General features: G+C 43.3%; 1 protein-coding gene across 4 annotated transcripts in view; it reads right to left on the bottom strand.

The window, feature by feature from the left end:
* LOC118514338 (gamma-1-syntrophin) overlaps nucleotides 1-20,317 on the bottom strand; it is a 56,951-nt gene that overhangs the window by 5,118 nt on the left and 31,516 nt on the right. For all 4 annotated transcript variants that reach the window (XM_036061153.1, XM_036061152.1, XM_036061150.1 and 1 more), the window contains 8 exons: nucleotides 11,137-11,205; nucleotides 10,878-11,033; nucleotides 7,982-8,140; nucleotides 2,953-3,079; nucleotides 1,067-1,207; nucleotides 794-978; nucleotides 340-723; nucleotides 64-267 (listed from right to left, as the gene is read on the bottom strand). In XM_036061153.1, coding sequence (XP_035917046.1) covers nucleotides 64-267; nucleotides 340-723; nucleotides 794-978; nucleotides 1,067-1,207; nucleotides 2,953-3,079; nucleotides 7,982-8,140; nucleotides 10,878-11,033; nucleotides 11,137-11,199 — 1,419 coding nt within the window. In that variant the 5' untranslated portion in view covers nucleotides 11,200-11,205. The remainder of the gene's footprint in view (nucleotides 1-63; nucleotides 268-339; nucleotides 724-793; nucleotides 979-1,066; nucleotides 1,208-2,952; nucleotides 3,080-7,981; nucleotides 8,141-10,877; nucleotides 11,034-11,136; nucleotides 11,206-20,317) is intronic.

Below are 20,317 nucleotides of genomic sequence, written 5' to 3'. Positions count from 1 at the left end.
GGAAAATGCGGAACTCAAAAAAGCAGAACGGCGAAAAAGCCGAAATTGCTTGATAGATTGTACCTTCGTTTCGATGGTGCGCGTTTCGTGGTCCTGGAAGTGAAGCTTTAGCTTCGATTTGCCATCATCACTGGAGCCACGCAGCTGCGAAAACTTGTACTGCCAGATAATGGCCGCATCTGCACCCTCGGTCAGGGAAAATCCGGCCTGCCAGTCGAGCGTTAGCCCGCCCGTCTTACCGTGATGGGACACGGCGAACGTTTTGCGCTAAAAAATGTCAGAAAGATGTCAACAAATGTGATTACGTGCGCAAGTTAGGTGACCCGCCCGCGTACTTACACCTAGCTTAATGACGCTGGTAACGATCGCCGCGTTCCAGCTATTCTCAATCCTCAGCAACTCCTGGCGCGTCTCCACACTCAGGTAGCGCGGTTCGTGGCCGGAGCTTTGCAGCAGGAAGCAGTGCTGCCGGGAGTCGACCGTTTCCGATTCCTTCACCACGCGGAACATCGTCTGGTACACCTTGTACGCGACGTTCGCCTTCGTCAGCCCGGTCACGTTCAGGGGTGGCGAATCGAACAGCATCACCTCGGTGCCCTTGAGCACCAGAAAGCGCGGTTTGTAGCTCTGCCAGGAGATGTGATTGTTGATGACGCCCTCGTTCACCCAACCCATGTACTCGATCCGTTCGCCGACCGGGAAGTTTCGGTTGAACAGCTTCATCTGGGGCACGAGATTGGGAAAATGAATCATGCTCACCAGATACCACGGACGAACATCCGTCTCGGCCTACCTGCAAGCTCGTCAGTCCGACTACATTGTCCGTGATGTACTTGAGCCACTGGCTAAGGATGGCCAGATCGTCGCAGTGTATAATGCCCGTGGTGGTCCCGTTCAATCCTCGCACCTCGAACGCATTCGGCCGCAGCTTGTCGGTGCCATAGATGTACCTCGTAACGTACGCCATCATCAGGGGAACTGTCGGTAGAGAGGTCGGGAGTAAAAAGGGAGGTGAAAATCAATCATCTAACGGGTGATGTACCAACACGCAAAGACCAAAACTTACCCGAAACCAAGTCGATCCATCGATTTTCCGGCTCGGAGCTGATGGACACCGGTCGGCTGCTGTTGACCGACTTCCAATTTTCGTCCGCCTTCAGCTCGGCGCACGTTGCATCATTGTCCGACTCGGGCGTTTCCCGGCTTACTGTTGAAGTTGTAATGAAATAAATTATGGAATCAGTGCTTTTTCGCGTGCATCCTTGCGCCGCGGTGGGGTTGTGCAGTTTGGGGTGGGTGACTGATAGGTACCCAGCACTTCCAGCACCCTAACTTGGAACATTGACTGACGGACCGAACGGCGAGTGCTTTCTGCATGATAAATTACGCTTGGCTGAACACACAGACAAGCTGACATGGGAAGGATTGCTTTGCAAGAAGCTAATTGCAGACAACAACTTTGATGCGCGAGGTTCCGGTTCCGGTGAGAGTGGTGAAGTTTTTCGACAACTACAGTGGGCAGGATCGTAAAAGCTTCCCAGTGTGGCAGGGGTGTGCCACACATAGAAAATTGAGGATTTACTTTTCATGTAAAATAACAAATTTCAGGCTGTAGGGTTATGTTAGCTAGATGGCCAACATCGACATTGAGTGAGTTTAAGAGAATAATTCTGAGACATTCTTTTACGAAATCCAAAAAGAGTCGAGTACTAATGCCATCCGAATTTCGTCGGTGCAACGAGTTGGGAAGGTTCAACGAGGCGATCACCAAAGCAAATTCGGCTCCGTAAAGTTCGACTACGATACTTAAATTCGTGGATGAAAAATAAATTCTGAAGACTATACTAAACTCACTTTTCCTTTGGATTAGAGTTTCAATATGCTTTTGTAGTACCTCATGATCCGTTGCGGTTGAATCATTAATTCCCATTCAAAAATCTTTGCTCTGGTGGACTATCGATTAGCCCTAAAATTATGTATATAAATTAAATATAAAATAATTATTAAATAATCAAAGTATTAAATAATTATTTAACCACTTAAATATTGACTTTGATAACAGTTCGGACATATCCTTAAATGTATGAAATTAAATCAATAATTACTGCTGACATGTGCATGAGGTAGTAGTCGCGCAAACTTCTTAAAAACTTTGGTGGGGAAGGAGAAAATTAAAAAAAAAAGTTAATCAGTAAAGTAAGTCAAAGTAAAAATCGATCTTGAAATTTAAAAAACTATTAAAAAAATCAAGAAAAGAAAAAATAGTTGGTTATTCCTCAAGAGACACGGATTTGGTATATAAGGGTTTGACACACCTGCCCAATGCGTTTAGTATACGATATTAAAACAAATTTAGTACAATTTGTACTAAAAAGCTTATGCAGCTCCTTTACAGGTGTTTGTGGCAAAAGTTCGAATCCTTTCCAAAACCTTCGAAAGCAGTTGCGCAACAGTTTGTCCGCTTCTCCAGCGAAGAAGTGCTTCAGAAATGTAGGATCCACGCCGTTGTCCTTTGTACTGGTGCGACAGCAAATACGAACGAGTACAAGGATAAAAGGCGACCACCGGTGTGGCGCTACACCAGAAGTTGAGCTGTACCCCCCCCACCACACCACTTCAACTTGAAGTGTGTCGTTTTCCACTTTGTTGTCGTTTTGTTTTGGTGTCTCTCCCTTTTGCGTAATTCGTTTTTCCAGCTTTTACTAGCGCAAACGGTGACCGATTCCAATGAAACGACGGTTGGACGAGAAAAAAAAAAAGCAGTTTAAAAGCGAAACACATACACCCCGACGGTCAGACGGCTGGCCCGACTTGGGGCTTTTATGTTGGAGATGTACCGAGAACGCGCCTTCGCGTAAGCAGAAAGGACGACATTTTTCCGTGTTCGCTTGGAGGCTCACCGGTCGTCTGGACTTAACTTAAAAAAAAACGGAGCTGCAATGAAGAACTTACATTGTTTCTGCAGGAACGGTGTAGCGGCTCGGTAGTGCTTCACGGTAAGCACCACGATATCGCCAGCATTCCGGAGAATGTTGACCGCGTCGTCATGTGGACAGGCTGTGATGTATTCACCGTTCACCTGCAAGGTACAGCAAAGCGAGAGTAGTTAGCTGGGTGGGCGAGGTCTTTGTCACAAACGAAGCGATGGAGAAGAGATGATGATGATGTATTGCGGACCAGCCGTCGTCGTTGTCGTTGGGTTGGCTTTTGGGAGCATGTTAAACACTGCCGCTTGACTTTTCAGTTCTATTTGCAGATGGGCAAGTGACGAGGTGGGCGAGTTTTAGTTAATTAAATTTGCTTTCTTTTATTGCTTGCTATCATCCGAGCGGTACCCGGGCTATCTGTTAACATTACACTGTTCCGCAATGTCTCGTTAAGTGGAAGATAATTAAATGAAAGTTACAATCCAAACCTACAATTATAAAGAAACCTCTCTCAACACCCACATGGAGCGAAGGAACGTTGTGAGTGTGAGCAAGCGTTATTCTTCTGTGTAGGCAAGGCGGCTATATTATCGTCAACATTCTTTAACTGGTTTTAGAATTATTATACCAAAAATATAACAGATTTTCATATATTGTTGATAAAATGGATGTACTGAAACACACGTCATATATGAAAAGAAATTCGACCAAAATTGGATATCAGACTAAGGATCCGTCTTTACTTAAAAGTTCGACTAGCACATGTTACTCTCATCCTGGTTAGGAGTAAATGTGAGAACCAGATGTTTTTGCTAGGTAGCCCATCTGTATAGCATGTTTAAGCCTTTGAAATCTATATTTTGACTGGTTGTCAAGAATAACTGAAAGAATTGGAACCAACTGGGAGTTGTCGCAACGGCGTCGAGACAAAAATCTTTTAACGAACGTATTAGCATCGGGCAATAAAAATCATCTAGTCCAGGAAAGTAAACCTAGGGGTTCCGGACGACTTCTCTAGATTCTTCTGTATTCTGATGGATTTCTTGAAGAGTCTTGTGCAGTATCTGGACATCAGGTGAGGAAATGTTGGCCTTTAAAACACGGGATAGGACATTCTGGACCTCTGCTTAACACTTGATAGCGCTGCCTGGAGATTTGCATGGAATTGGAATAAGTAAATTCTAATGTTAATGGAGACGTCTTCTTCTTCTTTGTTGGCCTAACGACCTCTTAGGTCATATCTGCCATTTCTTGCTTACTAGACTTATTGATACCGCATAGTTGGATAGTGAGTCCTCACTATCAGTGGTGGATCGAGATATTTGGAGGCCCCGAGCTGAATGGCAGTTGAGGCCATTCTAATTGTGATATTACAGGGAAACAACAGGATTTCACTCGTCGACGAAGCGACGAAGGATACAGAACCATACCATACGGGATAAGCCTGGCTTTTGTTAAGTCCTAAAATCCTATTGGTCGGGCCCATAAAGGTGAATAAAGTATGAAGTATAAAAAATCATTTCCCACACAATCTAATTAACAGCCCGGTTCAAATTCATATTTTCACCCTTTGTCAGTGCGCTCACCTTTACCGGTCAGATGAAATATTTCCAGGCCCACGGAGCGTTACGAGATGGCTAGGATGTGTTGAATTTTTAAAAGCAGGTCTAGCACTAGCCACAACTCTCGCCTTTTACATTACAGTTTCGCCCAGTGCTCGAAAGGGTTTTAGCCGCGATGGTTTTGCATGGAACGGGGAACAACTTTTCCGAACGGTTTTGTAGGTACGAACCGGAACTTTACTCTTATGGGTGATCTAAGTTCTATGATGAATTTTTGATTCTGAGTTATGAGCTTGACAGCAGTACTGCTAGAGCCGCCACTAGTTGGTGCCGGATTTGGAAGCTTTTATGGGTTAGGAAAGTTTTCCAATTTCAACAAAAAAATGTAAACCACCTTTATCCAAAAACCAGAGAAAACACTTTCCAGCCGAAGAAAAACACTCAATATGCAACCGACATTTTTGTATTAACAAAAAAAAAAAACAACTTAACTTCAACTTCCAAACAGATTCATGTTTGGGAAAACCGGACATCAAAAGGGGCCACAAAAAGCACATAAATGAATGACTGATGTTCATTTATCTTTTCCCACCCCGGCCCCGGTTTGACCGGCAATAGACAAGGACAAAAAGGGGTGACCCATTTTCCCGCCCTTTTTTCCTTCGACGGGTTACCTTTTTCCCTGGAAGCGGAGATATATTGACACATTGGTACGTTAACTTAATTAAACGCCCCATGGACTGCTCTCGGTTCACGGTCGCTTTAGGGGGTGTTCTTGTGGTCAAGAGCTTTCATACGCTGCACAAAAGAGCACTGTCACACAAAACAAATGGGGGAAAGGACGCACACAGAAACGCGCCAGGACACAAAAACCACACGCGGAACAGAAAATGGTAACAGTTGTCGGTTTCGTTACATTTATCCTTTCCTGGGACACTTTTTTTAGTGCTGATGGGAATTGGATGGTGGGCTTTCCGTTTAGAATCTATTTGGCTTTTCTTTCACTGCGGCATGTGCACACCCACACCCACAATCGTAAAATAAAGGACAGGTGAGGCGCCACAGAAGCACACTCTAGCTCATCTGGATCGGCCGATTGATGAAATGAATGGCTGACTGACAGAGAGGAGGTTTTTTTGTCCAGGAAGAGATTAGTTTGTACCAGTGACGATGAAAACTGCTGCTGCTTGCTTTGTACCCCTTGAAATGATACAGGTTTTCTGTTGATGTTCAATTAAAAGTACAACCTACGCAGGTCCCACAAAAAAGGCGATCTTGACTTGTGCGGGTGACAGCGAAAGGATGAAGTCATCCCAATTGCTCATTGTAACAAGACTAACCCATTAGGTGACAGTCGTAAAGTTTTACCCACCCGCTTAATGGCTTTATGCTGGCACGTTCGGGGCTGGCTATCATAATCTCTGGTAGAGAAAATGGGGAAAAGGTTTTATTACCCTTTAAACGCTTTCCAAACGGTACTGTACTCTAGGTTATGAAGTTGGAAGGATTAGCGTAAGTTCTGTCCAGGGTTTTTGGGGTTTCTAAGTGTGAAAGGTAAGCAAGTAAGTGGATTTCTCATAGAAAATAGATCTCTCTCAAAGAAAAAATACCGATTCTACTAAAAAGGTGGATTTCATTATTAAAACATGCGATAACGGCGCCGGTCTTCACACGGCAGGGCCGAGGATCATATCCCATCCAGACCGCCTCCCCGTACGTAAGGCTGACTACTTTAGTGACTAAATTAGCATAGCTAAATAGCAGAGACTAAATCCGATTTGAATCTTGATTGTTATGATATTTTCTGATGTTTACTTGTTCTTAATCTAGTTAGATGCTACATTGCTGCTAGATACAAACATAGCCGATTTTTTATAATGTTTCATCAATTATGGATACTTTGCAAAAATCACAAACCGTACCCAGCGTTAAACCTTCAATCTCCAAAGGACAACAGCATTTATATACTTACAGCACGCACTGTAGAACATTTTTGGTGACTTTAAAGCTTACAAAAAGTGTCACCCGAACGCGACACTCGCCGAGCAATTAACATTTCCGAACCGAAACGTTTTCGGGCAACCAAACACTGTTCGCTTTCTCAATTGCAGACAGAGGATGGTTTAATTTGCCACTGCTACTTAAAACTTTCCCGACACAAGCCCTCGCCAAGGGATCGGAAAAAGGAAAGGACCGTTTTTCCCACTCCCTGGCACGTCTCGTCCAGTCAGGAAGAGTGGATGAACGATAAAGAAATAGAGAGAGCGGTTCCTGGTACAAAACTGTCGCCTTTTAATTAATGCGTCCAGCCCACCAGCAGAAGGTAAGCAATTGTGAATCGATTCCGAGTGCAGAAATTTTGGTTTTACATTTACCAAATTTCAAAAGAAATGGAAAATGAATAGGTCAGAAGAAGAAAGATAAAACTAGAGGGAACATTTTTTCCCTCCACTGTCTGTGTTGAAATTTCCAAAATTTAATTGTAAGCCTGTAAATCCGTGTTCCGGAAGGATGGCGGTGAGTGAAAAATTTATCCCACTGCAGCAGCGTTGGGATTAACCACATTTTCCCTTTTTGTGCCGGGTAAAAGCGTACATGTCCGGGGAAAAGATCTGCTTTTGCTGGTGAAAAGTGTGGGCCGCGGTTTCAATGGAGAAAACAAAAATACACCAACCCAACCACCGCCCGGGCCCTGTTACGGACGGTTTACTTGGCGCCGGAAACGGGAAGTACTCTTATTACTTTCCGGAAATCCCTTCACTTTTTGGGGGTAAAACTGGCTTGAAGGAATCAATTTAGCCGGTTGGGTCGGTTGGGTAAAAGCTGCAAAGTGATCCTTGATTATTTTTAGGCAGCATTGGTTGCTCCACGAGGATGAAAACTACAGGGACTCCGGGTGCCAACGTTGAAACAAATCAGGATTAAAATAATTTTTCCCCACGATGGAGGGAAATTGTTTTCTCTCCAATTTGTTTCTGGGTTGGGTTTGGCAGACAGGGTAGCGAGATGAGTTAGGCATTGCGCCTAACATAATTGTGATGATTTGCTGGAAATGGATAAATTTACATTTCCGTGATCGGTCTCGGGTGCGAGATAAGAGCAACAAGCGGATGGATTTCTTATCACTTTCATCCATATTTTCCAGTTGCCTTCCTTCGCAATTCATCCGTAATTCGTCCGAAAAGGGAGGAAATAAGGAAGACCCAAAAATGCTTAAGACACAAACCAACCGAACGGAATATGTCGTCCGACGTGGTATCAGAGCCCCCCCCATTACATCCCTTTATCGATATTTTTCCTTTCGGTTGTCTTTTGCTGGCATTTTGTGTGTTAACAGGTCTCCGTGTTCGTGGTGAGTATAGCTGTCTTTAGGTCACCACCGCTACAACGTGACTTTAAAAAGGAAAAAGATCCCTGAGGTGCGATAAAAAGCCGGGCTTCTTCTGCACCGCAACGGACAGCCGGGACACCTGGGACTCGACGCGCGCTTACCTTGATGATGGCATCCCCGACAAACAGCTGACCTGTTGCGTCGGCCGCCTGGTCCTTGTAGATTCGCGATATCAGTATCGGCAGTTTGTGCTCGGCGCCACCCTTTATGCTCAGCCCAAGGCCTCCCACCTTCTGGCGTGTGATCTGTACCATTCGTTCCTGGTGAGGAGGAAAAGCAGAAAGAAGAAAATAAGTAATGAGATATGAATGTCAACGTCAAGTTCTGAGCTTCCTGCACGGAAGGGAAGGATGTAAAACAATTCCTTTATTATCAGGCTCAAGGTAGTCGAATTATAGTGATGGCCATTGAAGTAAGGGCATTTATTAGAATTTATGTATTTTTTTATTATTTAGTATTTGATTATTTAACGTCGCTAAGGATGATATTTGTTAATTATTTAATAGTAAATTAATCAGTAAAAAGCTCTATAATAAAGGTCGTCTGTTGTCAAATTTAAATTTTACTGAGTATTAAGGTATTCTCAAATGTCAGTGAATTTTTGTAACAACTCTAAATCATGAAGAATATAATTAAGCATATTTATTAAATCTATTTTGACAAAAAAACTACAACAAAGATTCATTAAACGAAATGAATTCATTTAACGAAATTTTTATTCTATAGGAACGACTTAGTAATATTGCTAATCTAAGGGCATTACACGGTTCGGAAATGAGCTATGAGCCAAAATAATTTCTCCTAGAATCCCAGAATCAACGCGGAAACCCGATTTACACTAAGATATTTATTTGGACCGAGAAACGATCAATTTTTTATTTTAGTAGAATGATTTTTATCAAGAAAAATATTTTTGGCTTGATGGCCTTCCTGGATTAGAAGCATACGTTAAAGAAAATAATTGTTTCGTATGAATTCTTAAAAAAAATCCGAATTATGTTGCTCAGCTATACTTTTTAAAATAAACATTAATAATAAAAAAATGTTGAGAAATGATCAAGAGTGATGTACAGTACAAGATTGTTGGATCGGAGTCTGAGCCACTAACCGTGGATAGTGAATGGAACAAAATCGCATGAGTTTATGTAGATTTTGTATGTTCATAATGAATGTAATAATATTTTGTTCTTTTTTAAATTGGGTTCAGGCAACAGCTACTGACTTCATTATAGCGAAAAAAATCTAGAATAAAAATTAATGGACATTTTTTCAGTAGCCTTACTTCAATGACCACCACTGTATAATTTTCATTTTGAGGTATGATGCTTCCACAATTCAATAGAATAATGATCTGAAATTATAGATAATCTTATTTGATTTTTAAATTTTATTGGAGGCTGTTCTACGAATGACACTAATAAAGAAAATCTGTTAATACGCTAACCTTCTACAATCTTAGGTATGTGGAATTTAATCATCATCAACCAGTGTATATTAATTTATTATGCACCATTTATCAGCGATAGTGCCAGCGCAAAACACAGTTTACAATTAGCATCGCTCACCGTAAAAAGTAGCATTAAAAATAAACACACAATTATCAACCGATTGCAGCACACTGCACTGTACACCTAGTTGCCTAAGCAAAGTTGACCCACAACATCGACACATTATCACTGGTGACGATAATGTAATCATACGGTTGTGGCAGCAAATGGAGTCTGTTTGCAAGTAGCTACTTGCGTTTAGTTTTGCCTCATTTCTGCACAAGCTCACGCAAAACAGGCGACCGTTTGGGTAATTGGTTTCGCATTAGATTACTGTGCCTGGTCGAACTCGGTACTTTAGCTTTGAGAAAATCTTCAGTAAACAGGAGGGAGCGGTTATTGCCACAGCAAAAGAAAACAAACCCCGTGCCGAAGCGATAATTAGTTTTTACGACCGCCAATCGACTAATGTGGTTTCGGTTTAATGTTGCTCCGAACGATTAGCTCAGCGGTGCTTGTGAGCGCCCAGGTTTGCCAGACTGTTGCTTTAGAGAGAGAGTAGAAGCAAGTTTCTTTCCCGTTTTGCGGACCACCAGGAATTCGCTTGCCTTTTCGTGGAGATAGCCTGAGGCGACCTTCGCTTGTCAGTTTTTGGGGTAATGGTTTATTTTCCCTGTCTGTCCTTGCTTTTTTACTTCTGTTTAGGAGAGCAAAAGACATTTGCCGCCTACTTTCAACGAGAAGAAGCTTATCTGGCATCAGTCTGTAGCAAGCTAAAAAAAAACACATACACATATACTTCACACATGGCATGTACATAAACCTACGCAAACCGAAAATTCACGAAAATCCTCATTGAATCAGCGGATTTGACCTTTTCATTGATTCATTGAGGTTAATAGATTGTTTCCCGGAAGGCATATTATGCTACTTAATCTGCACAGTCCATGCCCACTTTGAAAAGCCTCATGATAAGACGCATTGTTGATTGGTCGTTATCATGTGTTTATTATTTATAGCTCTTCATTCGAGAATAATGGATCGTAAACAATGGAAAGCATTAAATAGTTGGAGCTATTCTTAGATTATATGCAAGCAATACAGAAGATGCTTCTTGAAGTTCATCAAGCTCAGTCTATCAAGGAACGATTTACTTACAATAAAGTCTATTACAGGGAAAGTGTTGTTATTTTGTAATATTCGATAAACGTGCATGGAACGATCAAGTCCAAGAATAGTTCTAAATATGTCCTAAAAGGGCCACAAATTTGCTAATCTATCGACTCTCAAAATCTTCTAAATGAACTTCGGCAAAACATAGAAACGTGACCGTGATTGATGTCATAAGGTCTAGAATCTAAATTACTCTGACGAGCATTAGATTCCCGCTGCGGACAATACTTTGAAGTTATTTTAAATCCTCCACCCGAATAGTCTGGCTTAGTCATATCTCAGCAAGTGATGTACTAAACATTAAGGGCTCAAATCCTAGCATCCAGCTTACGCTTACCTTCGACTCAATAGGCGGATGTGTGGCATTGGTTGGTGTCGGTGCGGGTGTGGTCGTGTCCTGCTTCTGGATCGTGATCATCTCCATCGACAGATGCAGCCGGGCCAGCTCCGGTTTGCTTTTGCCATCGCTTATCATCACCATCCCGGTGCGGGTCTGCAGTGTAGATTATTATTATTGCATTAAACAGCCCACGAAGCTCGATCGCCACACGTCGATCGGCACCAATCAACGGAAACACGCACGTGCTCCAACTTACCTTCAGATTCTGATCAACTTTCTCTTCGATCGGGGTCGCCATCTTGGACGCGTTGATCTTCATATTTTGCTGCAAAGAGAAAGAGAGAGAGAGTCGGGGAGGAAAAGAATTAGCAATGAGGTTCGATGTTGGAACATTTTTCTACCGGGCGGATAATGCCCCACCGCCCACGCTAGCGATCGATCAGATTGTAATTAAAATTTTATGAGCAAACTTTTGCACCACCACCAGCTGCTGCTGCTCTATTTGCTGGTAGCTTTAAACACCAGGAAACTAATATTCTTGGGCACGATTTTTCTCCTCCCCAGTGATGAAAAACCCGGCCTGCGGGTAAGCGTGACGTGCAGTCGGCTAGAAGCTGATTAAACTTAGTCAATTTTTCATCGCCCTTTCCGCTCACGTGTCGTGGTTGCCTTCCGTTCCGGGGAATTTGGGGTTCTTCCCAAAAGCGTTTAGGGAGAGTAAAAGGCCCCGTAAAACTGGCCAATAAGGGTTTGCAAGTTTCAAGTTTCCCATCCCGTAATGCTTCCCTTGCGTTGAGGAAGGTTAGTTACTGACACGGATCACAGCACTCACACCTCACTCTATCAAATTGCTGATTTCTGGCACGATTTTCGTTGTATCCGTTCCACATCGGGCGGGTTCGAACGGACGAACGAAGTGTGCAATAGGCAAAGGAAAACGGTGGAATAAAGGATGCAAAATTAACACATTTTTCTAATCCCTCATTTTACGAGCGACCACCTCGGCGGTGAAATAAGTATGATTAAATATAGATTACGATAGCTTTTCCGCAGCTAATTTTCCATCCAACTATGTCCTGACCAAAAAAAGCCTCAATGGGAGGAAAACACACGTTAAGCCTTCCCATGTTTATTAGCTGCGGCCGGATCGAGGTAAGCAAATAAGCGAACGCCTCGGTAGAGCGAACGCCGAGAGATTTTCAGTTCGGAGTACAGAAAATGAATGAAATAATTACACTAAAGTGTGTTGATGGGCAGGAGCACAAATTTCTTTTCCACCCCATTCCCGAACTCGGCCACCAGTTCCGCAAAAAGAAGCACAACTAACCGACTACCACTGACTGGCTGAGCGATCACTCCGTCCCAGACAAACTGGCTCGCCCGTTTTAATGGGAAGAAATTCATCTTGATAATCATTATTAACTTCGTTTTTTCTTTCCACCTTTTTCCACCGAGCTCTAAAATGAGATGCCGATGTGCTTAAGTCGCTGATGACTGCCGGTTAAGGTTGGGGCACCCTTACACATTAGGAGCTTCAGCAGCTTAAGATGTAATTGCTATAGCCGGGCGCGCGCGTGTGTGTATGAGACGGGCAACGTGTTGTTGGGACTGGTTGGTAGCGTTTTGCATGAGAAATGAAACTAGTCATTTGGGAGTGCAAACGTGCTGGTCGATGAGGTGGACGTGGGACAAGTATCGTTGGGAGGTTGATAGTCAAACATGCCCGTTTTGTACAAATGGAAATCGGTCATCGGTAGCACAGGGGAATGGAAGACGTATGGACGGGATTGGATGCATGGGAGGAATGTAATTGAAAATTAATTAAAAATTACATAAACGCTTGATCGAACGATCGTGTAATCGGGAAGGTATTATTGGTTGTACGATTGACTTGTTCGAGCATAATTATTGTACCGGCGTTGTAAACAATCATCACTTTCCAGTTCTTCGGCGCACGCGGTCCTCGTAATGGTGATTAGCATACTGATCGTCTAAACATTACCAGGCAGGGGTTTCCGGCTGTACAAGGTAGATAATACGATACATAGTGTAGTAATTTCTGTCAATTCAAACATGAAGTTTTTCTTCGAACTCTGAGATGAATCTTCAGAGAAAGAATAAAGTTTGATGTCTTACGCAGCTTTATCTAGCTGAGGCCACTCCAAATTGTACATCTTCCTGCATTCTTCTTGCTTTCTTCTAAGCATCAGTTCGATCAGGGGCGGTCCGGTGGTAAAGGCAACAACGTCGCTGGTCTTCATACGGCAGGGCCAAGGATCAAATCTCATCTGGACCGTTCCCTCGAATTGAGGACTGACTGTTCAACTACGTGTTTTCATTAGGTCTAGTAAGCCAAAAAGGCATGACCTTAAGAGGTTGTGAGGCTAAGACGAGAGAGAGAGAATCTGCTGAGAAAGACGACGACAATATTGATTTGAAATTCAAGTTCTTTGATTACAAGTGCGAGAGCAACAACCCGAAAGTCTACCGTAGCTGAACAGAAAACCAGCATTCAGAAGAAACTGTGTAAGGTCCTTGTGGAAACCAGACGTCCATCCACAACCAGAAGATCATCGTTATGGATGATGAGACCTAATTGGAGCCGTAAACTTGCTAGCAGGAGAGCAAGTATCATATCTCAACACCCTTATCGCCATTTAATAATTCCCACAGCGAGTCTTCGGAGAAGTTCCCTTCTGAATTGTTTTTTTTTGAGCTTTGAAGATGCACATCAAGGCGATTAGCTATGGGTTATCGTTTTTGGTGGCTCAGTCAACTATTTTAACGCCCTGGAGCAGCGGGCAATTTTGTTTTTAAGCAAATCTATGGATGATCTTTTCTAAAAATATTGTGAAGAAATCTGTGAGGAAGATTCTACGTAGCTTACGTGCATACATTCATCTTCAGACCAATGTTAGGTTCTTGTAAACTACCGTTAAGATGCTAGAAAGAGAATCGAATAACTTTTCCATAATATCTGCTAAAAATAGGTTTCACGCAAATTCTTCTCTTCCTGATTTTTGCAACATTTTGACATGATGGCATAAAATTAGAAATAATGTAACACACATTTACCTAACGAGCCGAGAAACCCTGCAACAGATGGCTGTTGTACTTCAACGCCGTACGGATCGCAAGCAAACCCCCTCAAAACAAACGACAGCAATTAATAGAGAAATCATGTTGTACAGAGATAATTTAAGCCAGTTTGCAAGGCTCACAAAGAAGGCACACGACACGCAACAAGAGCGTCGATGGCAATTTTCTCCTGCTTTCCGAAATTGAGGTTGTTTTGGAAGCGGTTGAGAGAAAACCGAGAACACAAATTGATCAATTTGTTGTGTTATGGTTTGTACCAAATCCTTCCGAAAAAAAACATAACCGAATCAACTCAGATCAAGAGTTTAAATAAACACCACCAAAACATGACTCCGGGGACGTTAAACGGTGCAATTTTGTCTGCATCCGTGTTTCTCGGCGATTCGGTGTGCTTTAACGTTTCATTATCCATTAAATTGTAACGTTGATAATTTATTGCACCCTAGAGGACGAAAAAACTGTTCCTACCAATTTTGTGGTGACGCCTCCTTTTTTTTTGTTTGAACAAGGGCAAAGATTGTCCCTAAATGAATAGCAATCCGGAGGAGGATCGTTTCTTTGGGTGATTGCATCTCGCCACAAATCTTGTTCGGCAAGCAGCTTAATGAATCGAACGCACTTGTGTGAAAATTTACTCATTAATCAATTTCGTTGAGGATCGCTATAGGTCCACACTTTGACCACTTTTTTGCGTTATTCGGAATTGGGTTTGGTAGTTTGGATGGTTCACCTTTTCGCAAACATGATATTTCTGCTACCTTCCCCTCAATTTACACTCTCCGTGGGTTTCTGTTAACCCAAAAAAATTGATAGGGTACAGGGTTCACCGTGCAACCTTTTTTCTCCTCCCAGCCACAGCTTTGCTTCTGTTGATTGTTTGAATGTTTATCATAACAGAATCATGGCTTCGGGTTGGTTCGGCCTTGCCGCTCGATGATGCTATCTCTGCAATCCAATCGAGAACTTTAGCACAATAAAGCGCATTGGGATGGGTTGAAGTTTTCGGTGAAGAAAACACAAGCGAAGACAAATATTCTGCCAGGTTAGGCGCGTCCTATAACCATAACCCCAAAATTGGCGTGCACTATGGCGGAGTTTCGGGGGCGAATGGTGCTGGTGTCTAGAGTTGAGGGACGTCAAATCTTTGCGCTATTGAGACGCTACAGTGGTTTCACAAGAAGTAGGCACACGGCATAATAAAGTGTTCTCAATCAGTTAAAGTGGATCAGCGATTTGATAAATATTTGAATGGATACCCAAATTTGCTTAGAAGATGAACATAAATATCGGGGCGTTTTTTTGCTTGCTACTCTAGCAGCTTACATTCTCTCAAAGCGCTTTGTAAATGTAGTTAAGCACTGACCGGGGTACAAAATACCAAACCTAACCTTAGCTGTGCTGTGTTTAGCCCTCACGGGAGGGCTTTTCAAAGAATGGTTCAAGGACTGTGCATGCATCCGTGTTTTTTCCCTGAGATCTCTTCTCCCCAACGTTCGCTCGGTGTGGCTTATGAAATATGGTATTCGCACTTTTTTTTTCTCTCTTGGTCGACCTTTCGGTGTATCCCAACATCAACAAATCCTCTAAAAACCACCCGTTGAGTCGTTTTGAATTGAAATTGGGGAATTCTAATAGCGAGCGCAACGAAATGGCTCCCTCCCCAAGATGACACCGTATATGGGGGAAGGTGCGTGCGAGTGTGCATATAAATTCTTTCCCTTTTCTTGGGCTGGTGCTCCATTTACAGGCTTGTTTCTGATACGGCAAGGGGCTAGCGGAGAGACTCATAAAATGAACAGGGAAAAGAAAAGCAACTTGCAAGCGAAGGAGGTTCATATGTATCGAGGATCCCCCGGATACTTCCGAGAAGCTCCATCCTGCCGATGCTTGTGTGCGATTGATCCGAGCAAAGGTAACCCACAGGGTTGATGGCTATTGTTTGTTATACTCCAACAGCATCTTGTTCGTATTTGGGCCGTTGTGTGTATGATGCGGCAATCGAAAATTCGCGAGTGAGCAATATTTTCAGCACGATGAATAATAAAAAAGCCAACTCGCGTCGCGGGCAAATGGGTTTTTGAGTAGCAGTGAGGAGAATATTATGTCGGGAGTGTGTAGCTTTACAACAACAGGATAATAATTCAGTGACTTCGAATTGCTTTCATTTTTTTCCAAAATATATTTTTTTTTAAATATTGCTCAACTCCATTCTATTGAACCTGATAGGTCTAAAAGTATGTATAGATATTTAAAAATCTATAAAAAATGTGACAACTTAGACATTATTTCCCAAAAAAAAACTCTGGAGCAGTAACAGTTGGGATATGCTAATGCTTAGGTTACATCAGAAAAGATTTGTACATCACCTCGTGATTGCCAATCCTAGGCATAGAAAGTCATAAGGAAAATCTGGACAACATTGACAGCAGACTGATGTATTGGCACTATTATTTCTAAGAATTAGCCTTGGTTTGTGGTGGGCTCAGCTTGGTCCAATGTTTTCTAAGCCAGGAGAAACCATCTAAGGAGGAATTTACACGGAAGGACCTGATCAAATTTAACTATTTTACAGCTAGTACTTCGGTCCTTTCGGTTGGCGGTCCGGTGGCCGAGGCGACAGCGGCGCCGGTCTTCACACGGCAGGGCCGGGGTTCAAATCCCATCCAGACCGCCTCCCCGTACGAAAGGCTGACTACTTTTCTACGGGTAAAATTAAGTCACAGAAAGCCAGAAATGGCAGGCCGAGACCTCTCGAGGTTGTAGTGCCACAGAAGAAGAAGAAGAACTTCGGTCCATAAATTGATCAAAAATATCTCAAAAAGCTTAAAATTGAGATCTTTTTCCATACGAAGTACTCCTTCAAGATTGCTCCATTTAACTGTAATTAATTGAAATCTGTTTTAGAAAAGATATATCTTTACTTTATTATTTGTCCATTGGCTATACTTTTCATGTTCTTGAAAAAATCCCATCAGAAGAACAAGCACCTTGATGTAAACCAGCCGAACTAACTAGCTTCAGGCGCCAGTTTTTCCTCCCTTGACCTTATCCAACACATAACAGACAGACGAAAGAGAATAACTGTCAGGATAACTAGGATTTGCCTACCAAAGTGGGCAGGATTCGCGTACGAGCGCGAACTTCCACAACTCCCCGAGGATCCAATCCCCCGCCTCGGCATTAGACTTCCATCATCCACCTACACAGCGGGCAGAGTGTGCAAAGTGTTGCAGGCTTATTACGAACCATTCGCCAGCGCAAAATGATCTTCACCGTTCGTTCCGACGGGGTTCCGCTGCAGGGCATCATACCCTGGTTTTCGCATCGCACATCCTGCCACAACGCTGCTGCGATGACGTTTGCCGAGTGGCTCGTGGGAATGCTTCATCACGATGGGATCCAATTTGAGTGGGAGCAAAGCGAGCCAGAGAGAGAGAGAGGGAGGAAAAACTCGAACCGCCGTCTGTCAGCTGCCCTGTCAATGCTGCATCGATTCCGATGCAATTTTATGGCTTATGCGCGCTATTGTGCATCGCGCGTAGGTGCCAGGCAAACTTTGACACATCGGTGCGCCCTTTTTGGGGTCGGAGAGGGCCAATCGGTTGGGTTTGGAAACTGTGCAGTCGCTCCGGGAGGTAACAACATCCCACGCTTTATCTGTATGACCTCCTGGCAGCAGTGCAGAGTCGTCGGTTTGGATCTTGATGGTAATTTACACCTTCGAATTTAGCTGCACTAGCGAGTTTTCGAGTGTCATTTCAATTACGTTTGGGAGTTCCCGGGTTTTTTTGCTTCCTTCTCATTTCTGCAAGCGTCATTGTAAGGAGTGGCACAGATGCAGCGTTGTGCAAATTGTAAGTACATTAACCTCCGGCGGACCATCCGCACCGAGTTTCCCGCGGAGGCAAGCGAATTGACAGCAGAGCAAAAAAGCAGAAAGGAAATAAATTACATTTGCAGTGTGAAAAATTACTTCCATTCGATGAGTAGCTCCTCGGGGGCTGCTCCATTCGGTAACAGTCCATCATCGCCGTTCGGTAGGGAAGAACTACCAATCCCCTAAGGGAGGGTGGTGTCTGCCGGGTGCTGCCGGGTCATAGATCGTTAGAAGCAGAACGTCGTCAAACGTGCCGCACCACAAAGCTGACTCCCATTGGCTTGGCAATAAAATGCGGCGACACCATCGACGACATCATCGCTTCATCAACGGAACCGTTTGAACCGGCGTGTAGCGCAACATTGGACGTTACCAGCATCGTCCGCTTCCATCGCGGAACCACGATCCGACCGATAATGAAGCCGATATGAGCGTGTGAGAGCGAGGGGCGAGTGAACCTCCGGACGAGTCATGATGCTCTTTTTTCTAGGTCAGTCAGGATTGTTTTTTTTTTTTGCAGCCAGACAGTCCGGTGTTCAAAGGTGCGGAATGTTATGCTGCTTGGTGTGTCTTTTTGCGAAACCATCAACATCATGCAGGTCACTATCGCTCCACACCATCAGCAGCAGCAGCAGCATCAGTAGCAGCATCATCGTGATCGCGGCCAGGGCATCATTAGTGCACCATATGCCCGTCGGGTTCTGGTGTGTCCGGGGATGGAATTGCCGGTCGGCTTTGTTTGTTTCGGGAAAATCTTGCTGCATACATACGCCACCCCACCGTGGGATGCTTTTTGCGCTTATGATGTATTGCTATTTTTATCGCTGATTTCATACAACACTGGGCAAACAATGGTTGGGCGGTGTGCAGTAGCCAGTTGTTAGAACGGGAATAGCACAGTAAGTATGTAAAGACATCAAGCATGGCTTTGGAGCGAGGCTCGAATGTATGATGAAGGCTCACACTTATAATTGCCAAATGAGGAATTTAATGTAAAGAAGTAAAACAGTGAAATTGAAAAAAATTAAAAAAATATGAAAAAGTTAATTCAGACGTAAATAAATAAATAAATAAAAATAGCCACACAGCCAAATTGTTCTAACCAAAAGAACAAGTAAAACAAATAAAAAAATAAAAATAAATTAAAAAATATTAAAACAGACAAAAGAGGAACAAAACACAATGAAAGAGATGTAAAAATAAAAATATTAAAAAGCAAATTAAAGTAATTGAACAAGAAACAAACATAAAACAATTTACCAACAAAGCAAAGATCCGAATCATCAACGGATAACAATCTAACAAAGCTAAAAAAAATAAACCCAAAAGAATACAAAACAATACAAATAAGTAAAAAATCTAAAGAAATAAAAATAGAAGGAAATCTAAATAAAAAAAACAAAAGTCAAAAACGTGTTGAAACCATGTTTTATAAAACAAAGTCCAATTTAAGCTTCATAAATGTTTTTGAAACTTTACTTGACTATTTTTATCTGTCAATATCGCACATCCCTGTGGTGCAAACAGTTTGAAACTCTCTTCCAAATAGCCTCTGACCCTCGGGGGGACAATAGCATTGACCCAGTAATATTTTCCCAGGCGCAATCCCAACACATCCCACACGCCCACATAGGTATACAGGGGGGGGGGGGGGGGGGGGGGGGGGCAAAACGGTACGGATCCGAATCCTCACGAGATCGCTCGACTGCCCTCAGATATTACAAACGCTCAACATCTCTGGTCGGCGCACGATCTGCGGTGTCGCCCTACACTGCCGAGGCACACGATTGCACATATATGCTATGCTCCCGCGCCTGCATTGAATGCAGGCAGTTTATGCTCGATGCATTTAGATGAGGCGGATGTGGCTGGAACAACAGCAGCATGATGCCGTAAGTGCCGGAACACAGGCCAACAACAACAAAAAAAAAAAAGACTAAAAACACACACACGCCAAACAAATGTTTCAACACCCGTGTCCCGAGACAGACACAAAAGGGAAATGGAAACAAAAACAAACTCTGCAGGAAAAGGGTCCCAGTGCGTCCGTCCGTCGACCGTGCCAGCCACACTCCTCCAGGATCTGTTGCAGTTCCGACGCTTCCAGTCAAAGAACAGCATGTGTGTGTGTGTGTGTTTACTTTTTCTATTCTATCGCTACAAAGTCATCGCTTTTACTTTTTCCCCGCTGAATACTCTGGGGCAGTTCAAACGGTGTTGCACTAGAAGCAGCGGGTGTATGTACGACCGCCGCTTCCTGCACTTCCAGCGATCCTGCCCTGAGCTCGGAAACTTTAACCAGCAGATACCAAAAAGGCCCAATAATATTCAGTGCGAAGGTTCAGACCAACAAAAAACCAAGCGCAGATAACTAATTCGATGTACGCGACTCGTGGGAAACAATTGTACAACAAGGAGTGTGTTTGGGTTTTCATGCTGGACGCGATACACCGAACGCATA

This window comes from Anopheles stephensi, chromosome 3 (assembly GCF_013141755.1).
Source record: "Anopheles stephensi strain Indian chromosome 3, UCI_ANSTEP_V1.0, whole genome shotgun sequence".
NCBI classification, from domain to species: Eukaryota; Metazoa; Arthropoda; class Insecta; order Diptera; family Culicidae; genus Anopheles; species Anopheles stephensi.
The sequence above is the reverse complement of the archived record's forward strand: the minus strand, read 5'-3'. Positions and strand labels throughout refer to the sequence as shown.